Source organism: Zea mays, chromosome 9 (genome assembly GCF_902167145.1).
Source record: "Zea mays cultivar B73 chromosome 9, Zm-B73-REFERENCE-NAM-5.0, whole genome shotgun sequence".
Classification (NCBI taxonomy): Eukaryota; Viridiplantae; Streptophyta; class Magnoliopsida; order Poales; family Poaceae; genus Zea; species Zea mays.
Window position 1 is genome coordinate 2,470,443 of NC_050104.1, and position 17,743 is coordinate 2,488,185.

The window sequence follows — 17,743 nt, forward strand, 5'->3', positions numbered from 1 at the left end:
CCAACCTGGGCTTACTCTAGTTATTGGAAGCCTAGAGCTCTTAATATATATATATATATATATATATATATATATATATATATATATATATATATATATATATATATATATATATATATATATATATATATATATAAGAGATGCTATTTGTCACCTTAACGGATGATCTCACACCCTAAAATGACTATATATGAGTATTAAATGTTGATGTCTAATACCTACACATATCTGATATAATTTATTAGGGCTTGTTCGGTTATTCTTATAATACATGGATTGGATGAGATTGGAAAAAAATTTAGAAGAACTTTGACTTACTTGGGATTTAAACCCACTCAATCCACATGGATTGAGAGCTAACCGAACAAGCCCTTATATGATTTCACATGTTTTTATTTGCTTATTTTATATGATATTACTCATGTAAATAGTCTATGTAATCTCCATTCAGCTGTAATAAGGTTTTCAATTATTGATGTATATGTTTTTTTCATGGTCATATCTAGTTCCCCTGCATATAGATTCAATGTGTATTAAGATGAAACCTGAGCTTAAGCAATGGTGGCTATTTGTTGCATCCCATGTCTCACGAAAACATGAATCTAAACTTTTTAATTCATATTTTGAACTTATTAGGTCCTAAATTTTTTATTATCAACATAAGTTGAAAAATCTTTTCTTTACAATTCATTATTATTTTTAAAGAAGTTTAATGTAATTTGGGTTTATATTTCTTCTGGTTTTAATACGACTCTAATCCTATATATTGGCGAAGCAACGAATAAATTAAAGCCTTGTTTGGTTAGAGGTACATTGAGGGAGATTGAAGTGGATCAAATCCTCTTCTATATAAAGCCCTCTAATCTCTCTCGATCCATCTTAAATCGAACAAACTCTAAAGGAAAGTTGACCCAAATTTCAAGCTTATATAAAAGTCATAACGGAGAATTGAGTGCCGCTACGTGCCATGATTCAATGAGGTGGACATGCACAAGTGTGATATGTCTGCTACCGGCCGCGCTCCATAAACCGGAGATGGCGATGGATGAATCAGTCAGCACTCGCGAAAGCTCCTCCAATCAGGGGTGCCTTTCGCTTGTCTAGACGTCCATAACCTACCAACAGAACAGTGCGAAGCAATATGAACGACCCTTAGTAACCAGGTTCCCGGATCGATGGGATCGAGGAACGGGAACGTGGTACGCGGTACGCTACTAAAACTAGGATTTAACACTACTGGAACGAGATTGTTCCCATGTTCCTGGAACGGAACGAACGTTCCCGGAACGAGGAACGTGGCTAAGTTCCCAGTTCCCGGTTACTAAGGAACGACCAGCTAGCTAGCAAATCAAGTCTACCACTGCCGACCAGTCGCGAAAGCTCCTCCAATCAGTAGTATGATTTATGATTTATCCACCGCGCGTTTTACACCCCGAGTACTCTTTTATCTTCTAATTGAGAAATTTAAGACAACTTATTCATTTTATACTAGTACACATAATCTCTATATTGACGGTTCTAGAATCATTTGCACATCCAGTGCTAGATGCCAATAATTTTTACTGAATCTTATATATATATATATATATATATATATATATATATATATATATATATATATATATATATATATATATATATATATATATATATATATATATATATATATATATATATATATATATATATATATATATATATATATATATATTGAAATCCATATTGAAAGCGATATGTAATTAAATTGTGTCATACATTTATATATCAAAGTTTTGTGTTTACAACCATCACACATTCATAATGTGGTTTTAATCTATATATGGTATCAATTAATTCATATTGAACTCAATAATTTCGAACGATGCATAATGCGGTTTCTCATTTAGCCTTGGTTTGGATGTTTATGTATCCACTTTAACTTATATGTGTTGAAGTTGTTTGTTGCGAAATTTTTTAATCTATATTTGTTCAAGTGGTTTGTAGTGAAATTTAATTTAAACTTTATATAAACTGTTTTAACACATGAATTAAGATTGATACATGTTTCAAATAATAATGAAGATAAATACATACATATTCAAACAAGGCATTAGATGAAAATACTATATGAGGCCACCGAACACATACAATAGAGAATTCAAATTATGGCAAACACTACAGAAAACACACGATTTTTAACAGTCGGAGGAGGAAGTCGAAAATCAGCCTTTTCTTCTGAAATTAGTTTATTTTCGGTGACGTTAGAGTTATTTTTTGTGGCACTAATTCGTCTGAAGTCTCTAGCCAAAAATAAGGGTTATTTTCGGTAGTTGCCATAAAATAGTCATTTTTTTTGCGGATTTAAAGCGATTGTCGACAATAATCCTAGCAGCCTTTATTTTCGACGAGTAGAGCTGTCGAAAATAGAAGAGTTATTTTCGGTAGGTGGGCCTTAGCACTGTAAATAGAGGCCTATGAGCAACCTCTGTTATCACTATTTCACCGTCATAATTTACAACCTCGATATACCTTGTTTTGGCATAATTCATGCACTTGTTTTCTTTCTTGAGCTCCTTCCAAAAAAGCATGTAGTTATATAGACCGACATCAATCTCATGGTAATGCATACCAAGCCCTTAGAGTAGCTTCTTGAATTGGTACATGACTTTGGGTAACTTATGGGGCTTCGGAAGAACATCCCCAAATATTTTTATTAACTCGTTTTAACAATTGTTGGAGAAAAAATAGACTTAATAGCCATGAGGCAGGGCAGAGAAGCAAGTAAGTCACTTTCGTGTTTTGTGTAATGGCTCTTATAAAGCTTTAAGGAACCTGAGGAACTTCTTAACCTCCAATATCAGCTCATCCGCAATGTTTAGGTTGAATTTTGGTTGCATATCTTCAAGCATCTCATCCATCCTATCGACGATCGTGTTATTACTATCTCCTCTTCTGCTACAACTGTGGTGTATTTCTCATCGTGAAACACCCATGTTTCATAATTGTCATCGCGGGAAACCAGCGGGCGGTTGTCAGGGCGGATGCACACCCCGAGCCAAGAGATATGCTGTCGCTGCGGTTGTCTCTCCTTGATGCAGCTTCGACCACCTCTTAGTACTAGAGGCACTCAGGTTCTAGGCGTCCATCTGGCTTGACCTGTCAGCCAGGGATGATGTGCATGTAGTGGTCGATGAGTCACTCTGCATAAGCACAACAACAAATAAAACATCAAATTCTGACATGATCATGTAGATCAGCTCATGCTAGTTGCATCGATCAACTCCCTTGAGTTGATTGTCCTCTTTTTTTATGGTTAGTTCAATGAACTAGCCTCATGCATTAACTTTATGTAGATCGCTGGGATCATTATTTTTGTCTGTACTACATGAATATACTCTTTGCGACCGATCGCATGAACTTGCTAGATCCCATTTTTTGAGACTAGTGTCTCCTTTAGCTAAACATGGAAGCTATTTGGCAGAATGAACACCATGTTGATGTCCATTGATTGTGTCGATTCTTCATGGGCATCTTGTTGTGTCCTTTATTACCACACCATGAGCTTAGGTTGGTGTGGCGGTTCCACATGTTGATGACGTAGAGCATCCATGATCATGTTGACCTTCCTAGGAAAGCAGATATACCTCTCCTCCACATGCTCTAGGCTCTACAGTCGTTATACCCAGCGCTTCTACGATTGTGAGAGGCCATCGGGGCACCACCATGGTTGGTGATTGTTGTTGTGTTGCGCCTCCTTCCTCACTCTCTAGAATATCTACTAGGTGGTGGAACCTCTCGAATTGGCTCCCAGTGGCATGCTGGTGTGGGCCCAAGCCACTAAAAGACCAACACTCAGTATTGATGACGACATGAACTGACGGACTTGAGGCAGTCGTCGATGGTTGGTGTCTGATGCATCCCCTTGCTCTACCAAAACTATAAGAAGGGGTAGTCCTAGTGCTTACATTATCAGGGCATATCATGTTGATATCGTTCTTCCTACGTCATTGTCGTCTCTTGGGATGAGAATGTTCTTGCCCTTGTGATTGGCATCATGCATGTGGGGGCAAGAACTCTAGGCCACCTAGGTGACAATAATCACTAAGAGTAATATGAGCGTAACCAGACCAAGTCACTCAACTAGTGTCACAAGATGCAATAACCCTATGAACTGCACTATGGGTGCTCCAGTCCCACCCAAATGATGAACTACAAGATAAAAGTGAGCGGAATGTATTTCTCTGATGAACTCGTTGGACATACCACTAGACACGTCTTGCAAGCATTGAGTCGATCTGTGCAATTTTACAAGATCTCTAAGTGCCATGTCTAATGTGGTCTCCTATGCTACATCGAACACATCTGGGGCACTATAGAGCAGAAGTGCGCATTTGACATGCTGTCTTAGTGTCCTATATAGGTCTAGTGGGCCATCTGGCGCCTCACTGAACATGTCTAGTTCACCATAACCAGTGCACACCAGACACCAATGCGTTTGGATGAAAATTGTAAAGTAAATACATGCCGACTTCGTACCTAGCATGGTGTCATATTTGGTGCATCATGCACCAAACACACCGAACATGTTCGGTGCCTACTGAAAATATGCACTACGAGCATTTTTCTCATCATTTCTGAAGCATGTGAACTCTCAAGTGTTTTGCCAAACATAATATAGTTATCATTTTCTAAAGTATTTTCAATAAATATTTTTCCTTGCTCCCACGTGTGTCACTTACACTTATATGCAATGCATATGATTCCAACACCCAGGGGCGAAGCCAGGATCTAAGATTAGGGGGGGGGCTAAATTAGATTAGGGGGGTTGTTAGAAGAATTTTTTTTGTATCGTTTACATGAGAATTAGCTAAAGAAACTAACAATCCCTATAGAATTAGGGGAGCATTATGGGGACATTGCCCCCCTGTCATCGCCCCGCCAACACCGAGTGGCACTAGATCATTGAGTTATCTAGTTATCACCTCTTGATAGTATGGCTACCTATCTTAAAATCGATCATGCACCCTATTGTGTTTTGAATGAGCTTATACTTTTGCATGTAGTCCTTGTACTTTGCTTTTGTTCTTTTTTTCATGTGGAGCACTTGATTATTCTTTTTGGTCATCGTCGTTCTTTTTATGCTTGCTAATCTTGCTCAACCTTAGATATAAACTTTAACACATTCCATTCTCAACATTTAGAATAGATGCTAGCTAGCCTACTAGCTATCTCAATTAGCAGAATCACGCATAAAGCTGTCAATGGTCTACTAGCTTATAGCGGTGTCCTATGTCGTGGTAATTTCTAGGCCTTCCAAATTAATGTGAGCAGCTAACATTTTCATGTTTCGATTGGCAAACAATTTGCTTGCGGCTAAAAATACATTCCGGATCTTTTAGGATTTTCTTTTTTATTTATTGTGCCACTCTTAGCAGCTGACTACTAGTGAGTAGCTAACTTTTTCTCTCTATTTCTTTTTTTTTTCATATCATTCTAAATCTAACGTGACATCTATTATTGTAATCCGCATACTTGCTCTTACTCAATTCATTTCAAACGCGGCATAAAGATTATTCGCCATAAAGTTTCATGCGATAGACACTAAAATTCTCCCCGGCCCACACGCTAAACACACCGCCCCCGAAAACCTTTGCCGCAATTGGTGATCTCCACGCAGCACCGATAGCAACCCCGTAAACGCAAGTGCAGGCGAGAAGGCAACCGAGGTCAGCGTTGCCGGTCCATTTGGTTTTGCACCGAGGGAAAAGTAAAGTAATATACGTACGTGCTCTACCACTGGTCTACGGCCGGTCTACCAATAGCGGCGTCACGCCTGTCAGTGTCGTAATATTAATTTGCTTCCGTCCGTTGCCTGGCACACTTGAGAGCCTTGCCATTGAACCCAACCTTGGACGGAACGGGGTTCGGCGGGCCGGTCGACGGAGTTTGAACGTTCCTGCCGTGCACGACGGACGGCGGCCGCGGCGACGACTCGAGCGCCGCCGATCCGTCGCCCCCATTCCCATCCGACGGCGAGCCACCAATAATCACGGACGGCGACGACTCGTCGACCCATTGGATCGGAGTACTCCACGTTGGAATTTGGGTGGCCTGAAATTCCAAAGCAAAGTGGTTTCATATTGCGAGTTTAAATTGGTATAGACCAACTTTTATAGTTACACTTATTCTTATGTTTGAATATAGATAAAATAACAGAGCAGAGAGCACACGTGCGTATCCGTATATTTTTCACGTGAATTGTGACTTACCGTGACGTGACAGTTCTAGCCATCCTTCACTAATCTTTTTTTTGACTATTTTGTATTTGAGAATTAATATATATTTTATTCCCATTATGGTGATTAATTGGCCGACTGCTAGTTAATGCATGGGCGAGTTAAAGGGAAACGTTTCCTTAAGGGCAGCCGCGCGCGAGGTTTCCATACACACGAAAATTCTCTTCCATTTTTCCTTTTTCATGCTTTGGAGAGCCGTGCTGTGGCGATTGATTTGCCTTGTCTTCACTGATCCTTTTCCTTGGTGTGCACTTAGAGAGGACGAGCAAATATCTCCGAACCGTTGCCATCCAAAAGCCGTTCGACGACGATTTGTCTGACGAATGAATCTACATCATCGATCTGCTTCGTCTACTTTTCTGCTTGATCAACCTAAACATGGACAAACCTAATATAAGTCAATATATTTGATCTTGTGGGATCGGAGTGGGAACATGCTTGCTGGACCAATGGAACAAGAGCACATGCATGGTAGATGGCATTTGCTGCCGGGATCGACAACAAGGTGGTTGAGTCGTTTCTTTCGGTTTGTTTATGAAGAAACGAGCAGGTCATCTAACACGAAGGCGTGTTCAGTCGGTGTCTTCTTGCACGAATCTGAAACATGGCAATCCACTGCCTGACAGCTAGACTGCAGCAACAGACGTGGGACGACAGGTTTTACCTGAATATGTTATTGCTTACGGTCAAATTCTTCTGCTCTCTTTCTAATGTTTCCTTAACGTCCCTCGTTTCAGAGCAGACTTAAATGTTCAAGCAATGAAATTATTTCATAAAGGCTGCAAAAACTGCACAAAAGTCGATCATATATGTCAAAAGAAAAACTATGTTAATTTCTCTGTGTTGTTCTCTTTGTATGTATGTATGTATGTATGTGACTGTGCAGTTACAGCGTCAAAATTTTCTCCTAAAACTAATTAAGCAGCCTGTATCTGTATGTATCAGCTATCCACACTTCTGATCTAAACGTCGAACCAAATCTTCACAAAAAAGAAAAGAAATCTCGTTTCGTCCCTCGGCCGATCAAAATGGCCTCTTGAGTCCCTTGAAGTCGACGGTCTCGACGCACTCGACGCTGCCTTTGGAGCCGTTGAGCATCTTGAGCAGCTCGCTGGCGCGCTCCTTGGTGACGCCGCCGCAGCCGACCTGCAGCAGCAGCAGCAGTTTCTGGAACGCTCCCACGCGGAGCGCCTCGGCGCGGCACGCGGCGGCAGCGGCGTCGCCCGCGCGGCAGAGGCGCCAGAGCGCCGACACGGCGAAATCCGTGGCCATGTCGGACACGCGGAACATCTTCTTGACGAGCACGGGCACGGCCAGCGCGTGCGCGCGCGCGGCCGCGAGGCCGGCGTCGGCGCACAGCACACCGTCCAGCGCGGCCAGCGCCTTCTCGCTCGTGCCCTTGTCGGCGTCGACGAGGGCCTCCACGAGAACCGACACCGCGCCGCACTCCGCGAGGCGCGCCGCCGCGCGGTCGGAGGCGGCGGCGAGGTAGTAGGCCGTGACGAGCGCGGCCTTGGTGGCCTGCGTGGAGACGGGGTTCCGGACGAGGTCGACGAGCGCGTCGCACATGCCCGGGGTCCTCAGGACGGCCTCGAGGGTGTGCGCGTCTGCCGACGACGCGACCTCGCGGAGCACGACGGCGGCGCCGGCCCGCGCTGGGAGCTCGCCGTGGGACATGGCGGAGACGAGGGACTTGAGCGACGCCGGGGAGGCAATGCAGCGGCGGGCCTCGTCGTCGAGCGGGAAGAACACGGTGAGCGCGGCCAGGACGTCGCCCAGCGCGCCGGCGCGCTCGCCGGCGAGGCGCCCGAACGCGGCGGCCAGCGCGCGCGCGGCACCGGCCGCCACGAGGGAGCGCCGGTTGCGGTCGCTCTCCTTGCCTAGCGCCCTGGCCCTGGCCGCGGCCGCACCGCACGCGGCCGCGTCCCCGCGCCTCGCGGCGGCCGACACCGTGGCCACCGCTTCGGCGGCGGCGGCGTCACTGAGCGGCACCTTGGGCGTGCGCACCAGCTCGACGCCGCTGGCGCGGTTGGCGACGCACCAGTCCTGGATCATCCGGCGCGTGGCGTGGTTGGGGACCAGGTCGGCGAGCCGCAGGGGCCGTCCCGTGACGGGGCACCTGGCGTTCCCGCGCGCCAGCCAGCCCTCCACGCTCTCCCGGTCGTACGTGATCCCGGTGGGCGCCGTCACCGGGTCCCGCATCAGGTCCAGAGAGATCGGGCACACGAACTGCGCCGGCACCGCCACCTCCTCCGCTGCGGCGGCGGCCTGCTTGCTGCTCCGCCTCAGCATGGGTATCTCGGGCACCAGCCTGGACGCGGCCCTCGCTGCGCGGGACATGGCCAGAACCATTGTTTTCGGCCGGTAGAAGCGTGCTCTGGTTGATGCTGTGTCGGCTGCCGCAACTTGCCGAGAACGTTGAGCCGATGAAAGTGAGTCCTTTGTGCTGAGCTGACCGTGAAGGGGAGCGGAGAGAGATAGTGCGATGAGGCAAATGGGGGAGGAGAGAGGATATATAGGTTGCGGGCCTTGCGGGGAGGGAGAGGCGGAGAGCGAAAGGCAAGAAGACCTGTGCGTGTGCGGCGTGTGGCGGATGCCGAATGGCATTGTTTTCTGCTTTGCAGACTGGGTCGCGGAGTTTGAACATTGACCGTTGAACGCTGGAGTTGAACGAGGGGCGCGCGGCGTGGACGAGGACGATGACGATGACGATGATGGCGACCCGCGTTCGCTCGCGTACGCGGGCCGCCGACGAAGCGGGGGAAACGTTAGGGATTCCTCGTGTTCCCTCTTTTTCTTGCTTCAGTTCATCATAGAATCGGATCTTCGCGGCGTTTTTTTGTGTTCCTTTTGGCGGGGTCCGGGCGCCAGAAAGATTTGGAAACTAGTTAGATTAGATGGACAGTACTACGTAAGGCAACACTAGAATAATCAGTGACGTGCATTAGTAGTTCAACAACTTGCTGTCATCTCAAGGATTAGTTTTGAAGGAAATAATCAGGAGTGTGCCATAGTAGTACAGTTAGCAAGACGTATGTACGAAAGTCTTTGCAATAAATTGTATTTCCTTCGTTTCAAGTTGTAAGACATTTTAGCATAAAAATATGTGGTCTTACTATATACATAGAATACATATATTAATATATTACTGTGAGCAGATGAGCTATATAGCTCCCAGCAGTGGGAAACTTATGGTGTGTTTGGTTTGTGGAGTCACCCTATGCTTAATAAGGTGATGCATCATAAGTTCATTTTATTAATTTTGGTAGAATCAATACACTTCTCATGTATATAATAATTATTAGCTTATGTTGAATGTGGTGGTGATGGATCAACTTATTCTATTCCACAAACCAAATAAAAAAATAAGGAGTAAGAAGAAGATAGATCAATTCATTCCTCAAACCAAACACACCCTTAAGGTTGTGAATTTGATCTTGGCCATGCTATAGGACACAATGATACCATAGCACGTCGGCGCTCTTAGGTCATGTATAATCCCATTTAATTTAATATAGGGTTTTTGAAGGGAGCCCGTCATCACCGACAACTGGGGTGGACTCTTCGAGGGCGATGACGCTGCCAACACCGAGATCATCGACGACGGAGCTGTTCGATGAGGCGCAGAAGGTGACCAGCAACGCGTGCGTGCGCGCTCCTCCATCACACGGGAAACCTCCGCCGCCTGTTCTACCTCAACAGGCTCCACCGCAACTCTGAGGACGTGCAGACAGGCTACGCCGCGCAGCTCACACGCTCCCTCCACGTTCGCACCGGCTTCGTGCTCCCCTACGCAGTAGCCGAGGCCGCGTACCAGGCCTACGGGTACCGCGCTGCTGCCACCGCCGTCGCCGCGTACTCATGGTGGTGGGCCATTGCAGCCTGCGCTGTCGAGGTTGAAAGGGAAATGTGCCCTTGGGTCATTTCTAGTATATTTTTGTAACACCCGGATTTTAGGGGTCCAAAACCCGGGCGCTAACATAAACACCAGGTATGCTGGGACCAAGTCTCACACATATGATGTAAAGTGGCACAGGATCGAATGTCACATCTTTATATATAACAGGAGTTCTATACAAAATAAATAATTACATTATAAGGAGACAACGGTCCAGCAACCCAAAGTTGACTGGGAGACGACGGCCTAGACCACTCACGAACTCATCACAGCATCCTCCACGCGCCTCATCCTGTGGTACCTGCTCCTGACCTGTGGGGGGGGTGTGAGACAGCAAGAGTGAGCTCACATACGTTCATCGCTCAGCAAGTTGTGGGGAATAATGTGTATGAACTCGCCAAAGGTGGGAGCTCATGTGAAGTGTAAGGCTTACCAAAGAGGATGGCTGAAGCTGAGCATTGCTTTTAAAGTTGGTCAAATTTTTATTAGCCATTACTAAGTATAAGTAAATACCAACCCAATTAAATAGTAGAACAGAAGTAACAACATCACCTGCGATGCAATGCATATGACAAATTGAATTTAAGTTCCATAGATTAATCATGTGAGTGTCCGAGCCGCTCATGACCGTGAGCACGGCTAGTATACCAGTTTTACACTCTGCAGAGGTTGCGCATCTTTACCCACAAGTCATGTTACCCATCTGCCAAGGGATCGCGACTTCCCATACACCTCTACCGAGGAGGCGAGGCAGGGTAACACTACGAGGCCTTTACAAAGTTCCACTAGCTTCAGAAAACCCGCTACAGTTTATAGGAAGCTCCAATGCAGGAATCCCTTGCAGGACCGCCATCACAGCAAAATCCTCCCGAGGGCCTCCCCAGGAATCCCTTGCAGGACCGCCATCACAGCAAAATCCTCCCGAGGGCCTTCCCAGGAATCCCTTGCAGGACCGCCATCACAGCAAAATCCTCCCGAGGGCCTCCCTACACTGACCACTCCCCTACTGCCCTTGCCCCTTTCGGGTAAGGTAGTCTTCCACTAGCTTTCCTAATAAATCGGCCAAGGGCGTCCCATTAAACCCTTGTGGTAGCACTGTTTTCCCGGGTGGTTCTCCATGTTCCAATTAACATAATGATCTTATCATGAACAGTGATAATAAACAGATAATAAAAGTGTGATCATGAATAATGTATCTTCATACCCAAACCACATAAAGCACTAGCAAGTACTACCCAAAAAGTTCAGTGGTAAACAAGGTATAAAGATAGACAAACTAGGGTAACCTATTGGGTCCCATCAAAATTAACCTATGCAGATCATTATGATTAATCAGAACATGGCTGGGTAAAAAGAAGTGATCAAGGGCACAACTTGCCTGGCACTTGAGATTCCAGGTACCAACTTGCTCTTCAGGTGACACGTGTCCTCACGCTAGTCGTAGCAATACAAACAAGTAGTGTATAGGCAAAATTAACATCACACCAAACATAAGAACAAACTGCGTAATAACGATCTACGCGATACTACGAGATCGTAGAAACAAGAACCACTAAATTCGGAGCTACGGATATTGAGTTATGAATTTCCGAAATCAATTAGCACCTAGAATAGATTAATTCAATTGAGCAATTTTAATTCAAGTTTCATGGTTAAACAAAGGTACTAAGTGATAAACGATATTAAAACAAAATTAATGCCACTGAAATGAATCAATTTGGAGTTAAAATGAATTAAATATGAATTAAACAAGTTTTAAGATTTATTTTTATACTACAAATCAATTTCTAATATTAATTATCTAGTTTCTCTGTTATCTGGACTGCGCGTCATTTACTAAGAAGCTCGAGGTTTAATTCGCAAAATCTACCAGACTCAACCCTGACCCGAGGTGGACGGCGGGTTGATTCTTATACTTCTCAGGGTCTCTTGTGTAAAACGCCTACGACGAAGGGGTATGGTTAATTCTGAGCCGCGAGATCAGATAGCGACGGTCCAGATTAGATCTGCCCCCAACGAACCGGTACGCGATCACATCCGTCCGATCGACGACCGACGACGCGGATTTAAAATACTCCAACCCGCCCAGAATCGCCCGATCGAGATCAAATGGCTCATAACCAAACTGGGCGAACCGGCATCCATATCTAATCGTGGCCACATGCCCATGATCCAACGGCTGGCCGGGTTTCTTCCTCCCACGACGACTCCGGGCGGTGCCACTGTGTGCCCACGGCGGCGCCGTTGACAGCAACTGGGCAACCCGACCGGCCAGCGATTCGGCCCCAAATCGAATCAAGGCTACCCGTTAAGAAGCCAACAACGAACGTGTGAGGGGGTTTCTTACCGGATTTTATGTTGCGAAGTCGTCCGCCCACGGTGGCGGCAATTCTTCGAACGCCGGCGACGAATTACGCCAGCAACGCATGCCAAACGCACCCGGGAAAACCACGTACGGAAGCGGTGAACACCGGCGATGCCCCAGGACCCGTCGTCGAGGCCAGAGCAACGAGGAGGACGCAGATCAATGGTGGCGGCAACCTCTCTGTTCCATCTCTCTCCCATGGATTCGCTCAGCAATATGGATCACGGCGGCTACTAACCCTCTTGGCGAGCACACGATGGCGGCGTCAATCGGGCACTGGACGAAGGTGAGGGCAAGTGGCTACGCGGCGGCTGTGAGGTCTTCCAACGGCGCGCGGCGTTGGGTTTCCTCCCGTGATTTCTCTCTCCTCTGTTCTTGTGACCACGGTGGACCTCGGCGTTCGTTCACAGGGTCGGGCGAGGGAGCAGGGCTCGGGATTTATAGCGCCGCGGATTCCGCAAGAGCTGGCGGGAGAACCGCGCCCTTCCAGGCCGAGTTCGTTCGATCCGCACGGATTCCGCGCCACCGGTACCGAGGTAGACAGAGATACGCGCGTTTCTGTTACGAACGACGCGGCGGAGAAGAAGGAGCTGACCATGCGGCCCCACGCGTAAGCGCCGCGAGCGGAACGCGAGAAGGATAAGAGTGGCGGCAGCAGCGGAGCTGGCGGGCGCTGATGGGCCTAGGGTTTAGGTTAGTTGGGCCAGGGAAATTTGGCCCGCACAGGTATGAGTCTCCTTTTCTGTTTTTTTTTTTTACTTTCTTATTTTTGGCTGAGTTCATAAAGTTCAAATTCAAATTTAAATTTAAACAAATTCTAAATGCACATTCAAAATTCCAATATGATGCAAAGTATATTTATTTATTATTCCTATTTCTCTAAATAAACATGCTTCAACACATAAAGAATGAATCATACAATTAAATAATTAAGTACCCTTCTTGTATTATTAAATAGAGTTAGTAATAACTTATTTCAAGATTTAAATGTTTATTACCATGAAATCTTCATGAGACAACACTTTCGTATAATTATTTAGAGAATAGTTTAAAGCATAAGATTTAATGTTTAATTATTTAAGTCCCTAGAGGTTCTTTTCATCGATTACCTTGCTTCAAAACACAAGAATTTAATATCTTGAGAAATCTTTCCAAATTTACCAGGAATATAATTTTAGGTTGTTACAAATTCTACCCCCCTTAATAGAAATCTCGTCCTCGAGATTTGTAAGGACAGGGATGTAAAAAGCTCTATTTATAATTTAGCCTTTAACTTCTAATTAGTTTAAGAATTAAGAAGTTTCATGTTATTTAGATAGTGGTTATGAAAGCATGGGTATGTATATCCACTTTATTATGTAGTATAATAAGATGTCTTTAAAGTATGGATGGGTTTGGGTACGAAAGAGTAAGGTAAGGAAAGACTCCATCAAGATTATGGATCTTGATTCCTTTCAAAATCTGGCTTGAATCTTATCTTTCCTTGATTTGACGAGGTTGATCACCTTTGATCTTTGGTCTTGACATCATCATCCGAGCTACCGACATATAGTTAGAATAGCTTGTAGATAAGAACATTTAGCTAATAGGTAGATGGCATAGGATGAGTGTGCTATAGCCAAACAGGGGTCTAGTTGCTTTGTTAGGTTGGCTAGGTACAAATCTTTAGGAATATGTAGGTTAGTTGGGCAGGTTAGAATATTTTGTTGTGAAATAAATAGTTTAGGCAACCTATCAAAATATATAGGTTAGGTTGTTTGTGTATTGATCGGATTGGCCTAAGCCACCAATTTAGGTTTAGGTGAATTAGGAGTATGGCCCTATTCCTTGTACCAGCATTAAGTAACTCACTCTAGATTAGATCATACTAGATTAGATAAAGTCTAGATTAGGTTGGTATGACTAGATTAAACAAGTTTAAGTTATAAAGATTTACTAGGGTAGGATAAATATCATTAGGATATGTTAGAATCTTTTGAGATAAGATGGATCTATTAAGATAAGAGAGGGTATTTTAAGATAAGATGGATCTATGAGTGTAGGATAGAGTCTTTTAAGATGAGATGGATATTGTTAGGCTAGATACTTTAATGAGGGATAATCTAGTTTGTCTAGTTATTTTGATGAGCATTTTTTTTCCTATATGTATATGCAGATGTAATTGTGGACATTACTCCACAACTCATCACACTCAATCAAAGATCCAAATCAAACAAGTATCATAAGAACAAGCATTCAAGCATATAGATACTTACAAAAATAGTTTTGATTTTGTCCCTAAGATGAGGTCTCCTATCCTAAAGTTCACTAGATTTCAAAGTGTGAAATCCACATTTGTCTTTAGAAAGGGAAAGGTGAGAATAATCAGAGTAAAGCAGAAATAGATGAGAAAAGATTAAGAAAAGTTTAGAAAAGAATCAGAGTAGCAAAGGTAAGTAAGTAAGGGGTGTCCAGTTCTATCTAGGTTCCGTCCTACAGTCAACATTCCTCTGATACCACTTCTGTAACACCCGGATTTTAGGGGTCCAAAACCCGGGCGCTAACATAAACACCAGGTATGCTGGGACCAAGTCTCACACATATGATGTAAAGTGGCACAGGATCGAATGTCACATCTTTATATATAACAGGAGTTCTATACAAAATAAATAATTACATTATAAGGAGACAACGGTCCAGCAACCCAAAGTTGACTGGGAGACGACGGCCTAGACCACTCACGAACTCATCACAGCATCCTCCACGCGCCTCATCCTGTGGTACCTGCTCCTGACCTGTGGGGGGGGTGTGAGACAGCAAGAGTGAGCTCACATACGTTCATCGCTCAGCAAGTTGTGGGGAATAATGTGTATGAACTCGCCAAAGGTGGGAGCTCATGTGAAGTGTAAGGCTTACCAAAGAGGATGGCTGAAGCTGAGCATTGCTTTTAAAGTTGGTCAAATTTTTATTAGCCATTACTAAGTATAAGTAAATACCAACCCAATTAAATAGTAGAACAGAAGTAACAACATCACCTGCGATGCAATGCATATGACAAATTGAATTTAAGTTCCATAGATTAATCATGTGAGTGTCCGAGCCGCTCATGACCGTGAGCACGGCTAGTATACCAGTTTTACACTCTGCAGAGGTTGCGCATCTTTACCCACAAGTCATGTTACCCATCTGCCAAGGGATCGCGACTTCCCATACACCTCTACCGAGGAGGCGAGGCAGGGTAACACTACGAGGCCTTTACAAAGTTCCACTAGCTTCAGAAAACCCGCTACAGTTTATAGGAAGCTCCAATGCAGGAATCCCTTGCAGGACCGCCATCACAGCAAAATCCTCCCGAGGGCCTCCCCAGGAATCCCTTGCAGGACCGCCATCACAGCAAAATCCTCCCGAGGGCCTTCCCAGGAATCCCTTGCAGGACCGCCATCACAGCAAAATCCTCCCGAGGGCCTCCCTACACTGACCACTCCCCTACTGCCCTTGCCCCTTTCGGGTAAGGTAGTCTTCCACTAGCTTTCCTAATAAATCGGCCAAGGGCGTCCCATTAAACCCTTGTGGTAGCACTGTTTTCCCGGGTGGTTCTCCATGTTCCAATTAACATAATGATCTTATCATGAACAGTGATAATAAACAGATAATAAAAGTGTGATCATGAATAATGTATCTTCATACCCAAACCACATAAAGCACTAGCAAGTACTACCCAAAAAGTTCAGTGGTAAACAAGGTATAAAGATAGACAAACTAGGGTAACCTATTGGGTCCCATCAAAATTAACCTATGCAGATCATTATGATTAATCAGAACATGGCTGGGTAAAAAGAAGTGATCAAGGGCACAACTTGCCTGGCACTTGAGATTCCAGGTACCAACTTGCTCTTCAGGTGACACGTGTCCTCACGCTAGTCGTAGCAATACAAACAAGTAGTGTATAGGCAAAATTAACATCACACCAAACATAAGAACAAACTGCGTAATAACGATCTACGCGATACTACGAGATCGTAGAAACAAGAACCACTAAATTCGGAGCTACGGATATTGAGTTATGAATTTCCGAAATCAATTAGCACCTAGAATAGATTAATTCAATTGAGCAATTTTAATTCAAGTTTCATGGTTAAACAAAGGTACTAAGTGATAAACGATATTAAAACAAAATTAATGCCACTGAAATGAATCAATTTGGAGTTAAAATGAATTAAATATGAATTAAACAAGTTTTAAGATTTATTTTTATACTACAAATCAATTTCTAATATTAATTATCTAGTTTCTCTGTTATCTGGACTGCGCGTCATTTACTAAGAAGCTCGAGGTTTAATTCGCAAAATCTACCAGACTCAACCCTGACCCGAGGTGGACGGCGGGTTGATTCTTATACTTCTCAGGGTCTCTTGTGTAAAACGCCTACGACGAAGGGGTATGGTTAATTCTGAGCCGCGAGATCAGATAGCGACGGTCCAGATTAGATCTGCCCCCAACGAACCGGTACGCGATCACATCCGTCCGATCGACGACCGACGACGCGGATTTAAAATACTCCAACCCGCCCAGAATCGCCCGATCGAGATCAAATGGCTCATAACCAAACTGGGCGAACCGGCATCCATATCTAATCGTGGCCACATGCCCATGATCCAACGGCTGGCCGGGTTTCTTCCTCCCACGACGACTCCGGGCGGTGCCACTGTGTGCCCACGGCGGCGCCGTTGACAGCAACTGGGCAACCCGACCGGCCAGCGATTCGGCCCCAAATCGAATCAAGGCTACCCGTTAAGAAGCCAACAACGAACGTGTGAGGGGGTTTCTTACCGGATTTTATGTTGCGAAGTCGTCCGCCCACGGTGGCGGCAATTCTTCGAACGCCGGCGACGAATTACGCCAGCAACGCATGCCAAACGCACCCGGGAAAACCACGTACGGAAGCGGTGAACACCGGCGATGCCCCAGGACCCGTCGTCGAGGCCAGAGCAACGAGGAGGACGCAGATCAATGGTGGCGGCAACCTCTCTGTTCCATCTCTCTCCCATGGATTCGCTCAGCAATATGGATCACGGCGGCTACTAACCCTCTTGGCGAGCACACGATGGCGGCGTCAATCGGGCACTGGACGAAGGTGAGGGCAAGTGGCTACGCGGCGGCTGTGAGGTCTTCCAACGGCGCGCGGCGTTGGGTTTCCTCCCGTGATTTCTCTCTCCTCTGTTCTTG

The 17,743-nt window shown here is 45.2% G+C and overlaps 1 protein-coding gene across 1 annotated transcript; it reads right to left on the minus strand.

Moving 5' to 3' along the window:
- Positions 1–7,029: 7,029 nt before the first annotated feature.
- LOC103637786 (U-box domain-containing protein 21) lies at positions 7,030–9,916 on the minus strand. The gene has a single exon (XM_008660839.4). It carries the CDS (start codon positions 8,880–8,882, stop codon positions 7,299–7,301), a length of 1,584 nt encoding a protein of 527 aa, XP_008659061.4. The 5' UTR covers positions 8,883–9,916; the 3' UTR covers positions 7,030–7,298.
- Positions 9,917–17,743: the final 7,827 nt, after the last annotated feature.

What these genes read in the sequence shown, in the direction of transcription:
- LOC103637786 (XM_008660839.4), bottom strand. Translation starts at nt 8,882, where the DNA reads ATGCCATTCGGCATCCGCCACACGCCGCACACGCACAGGTCTTCTTGC.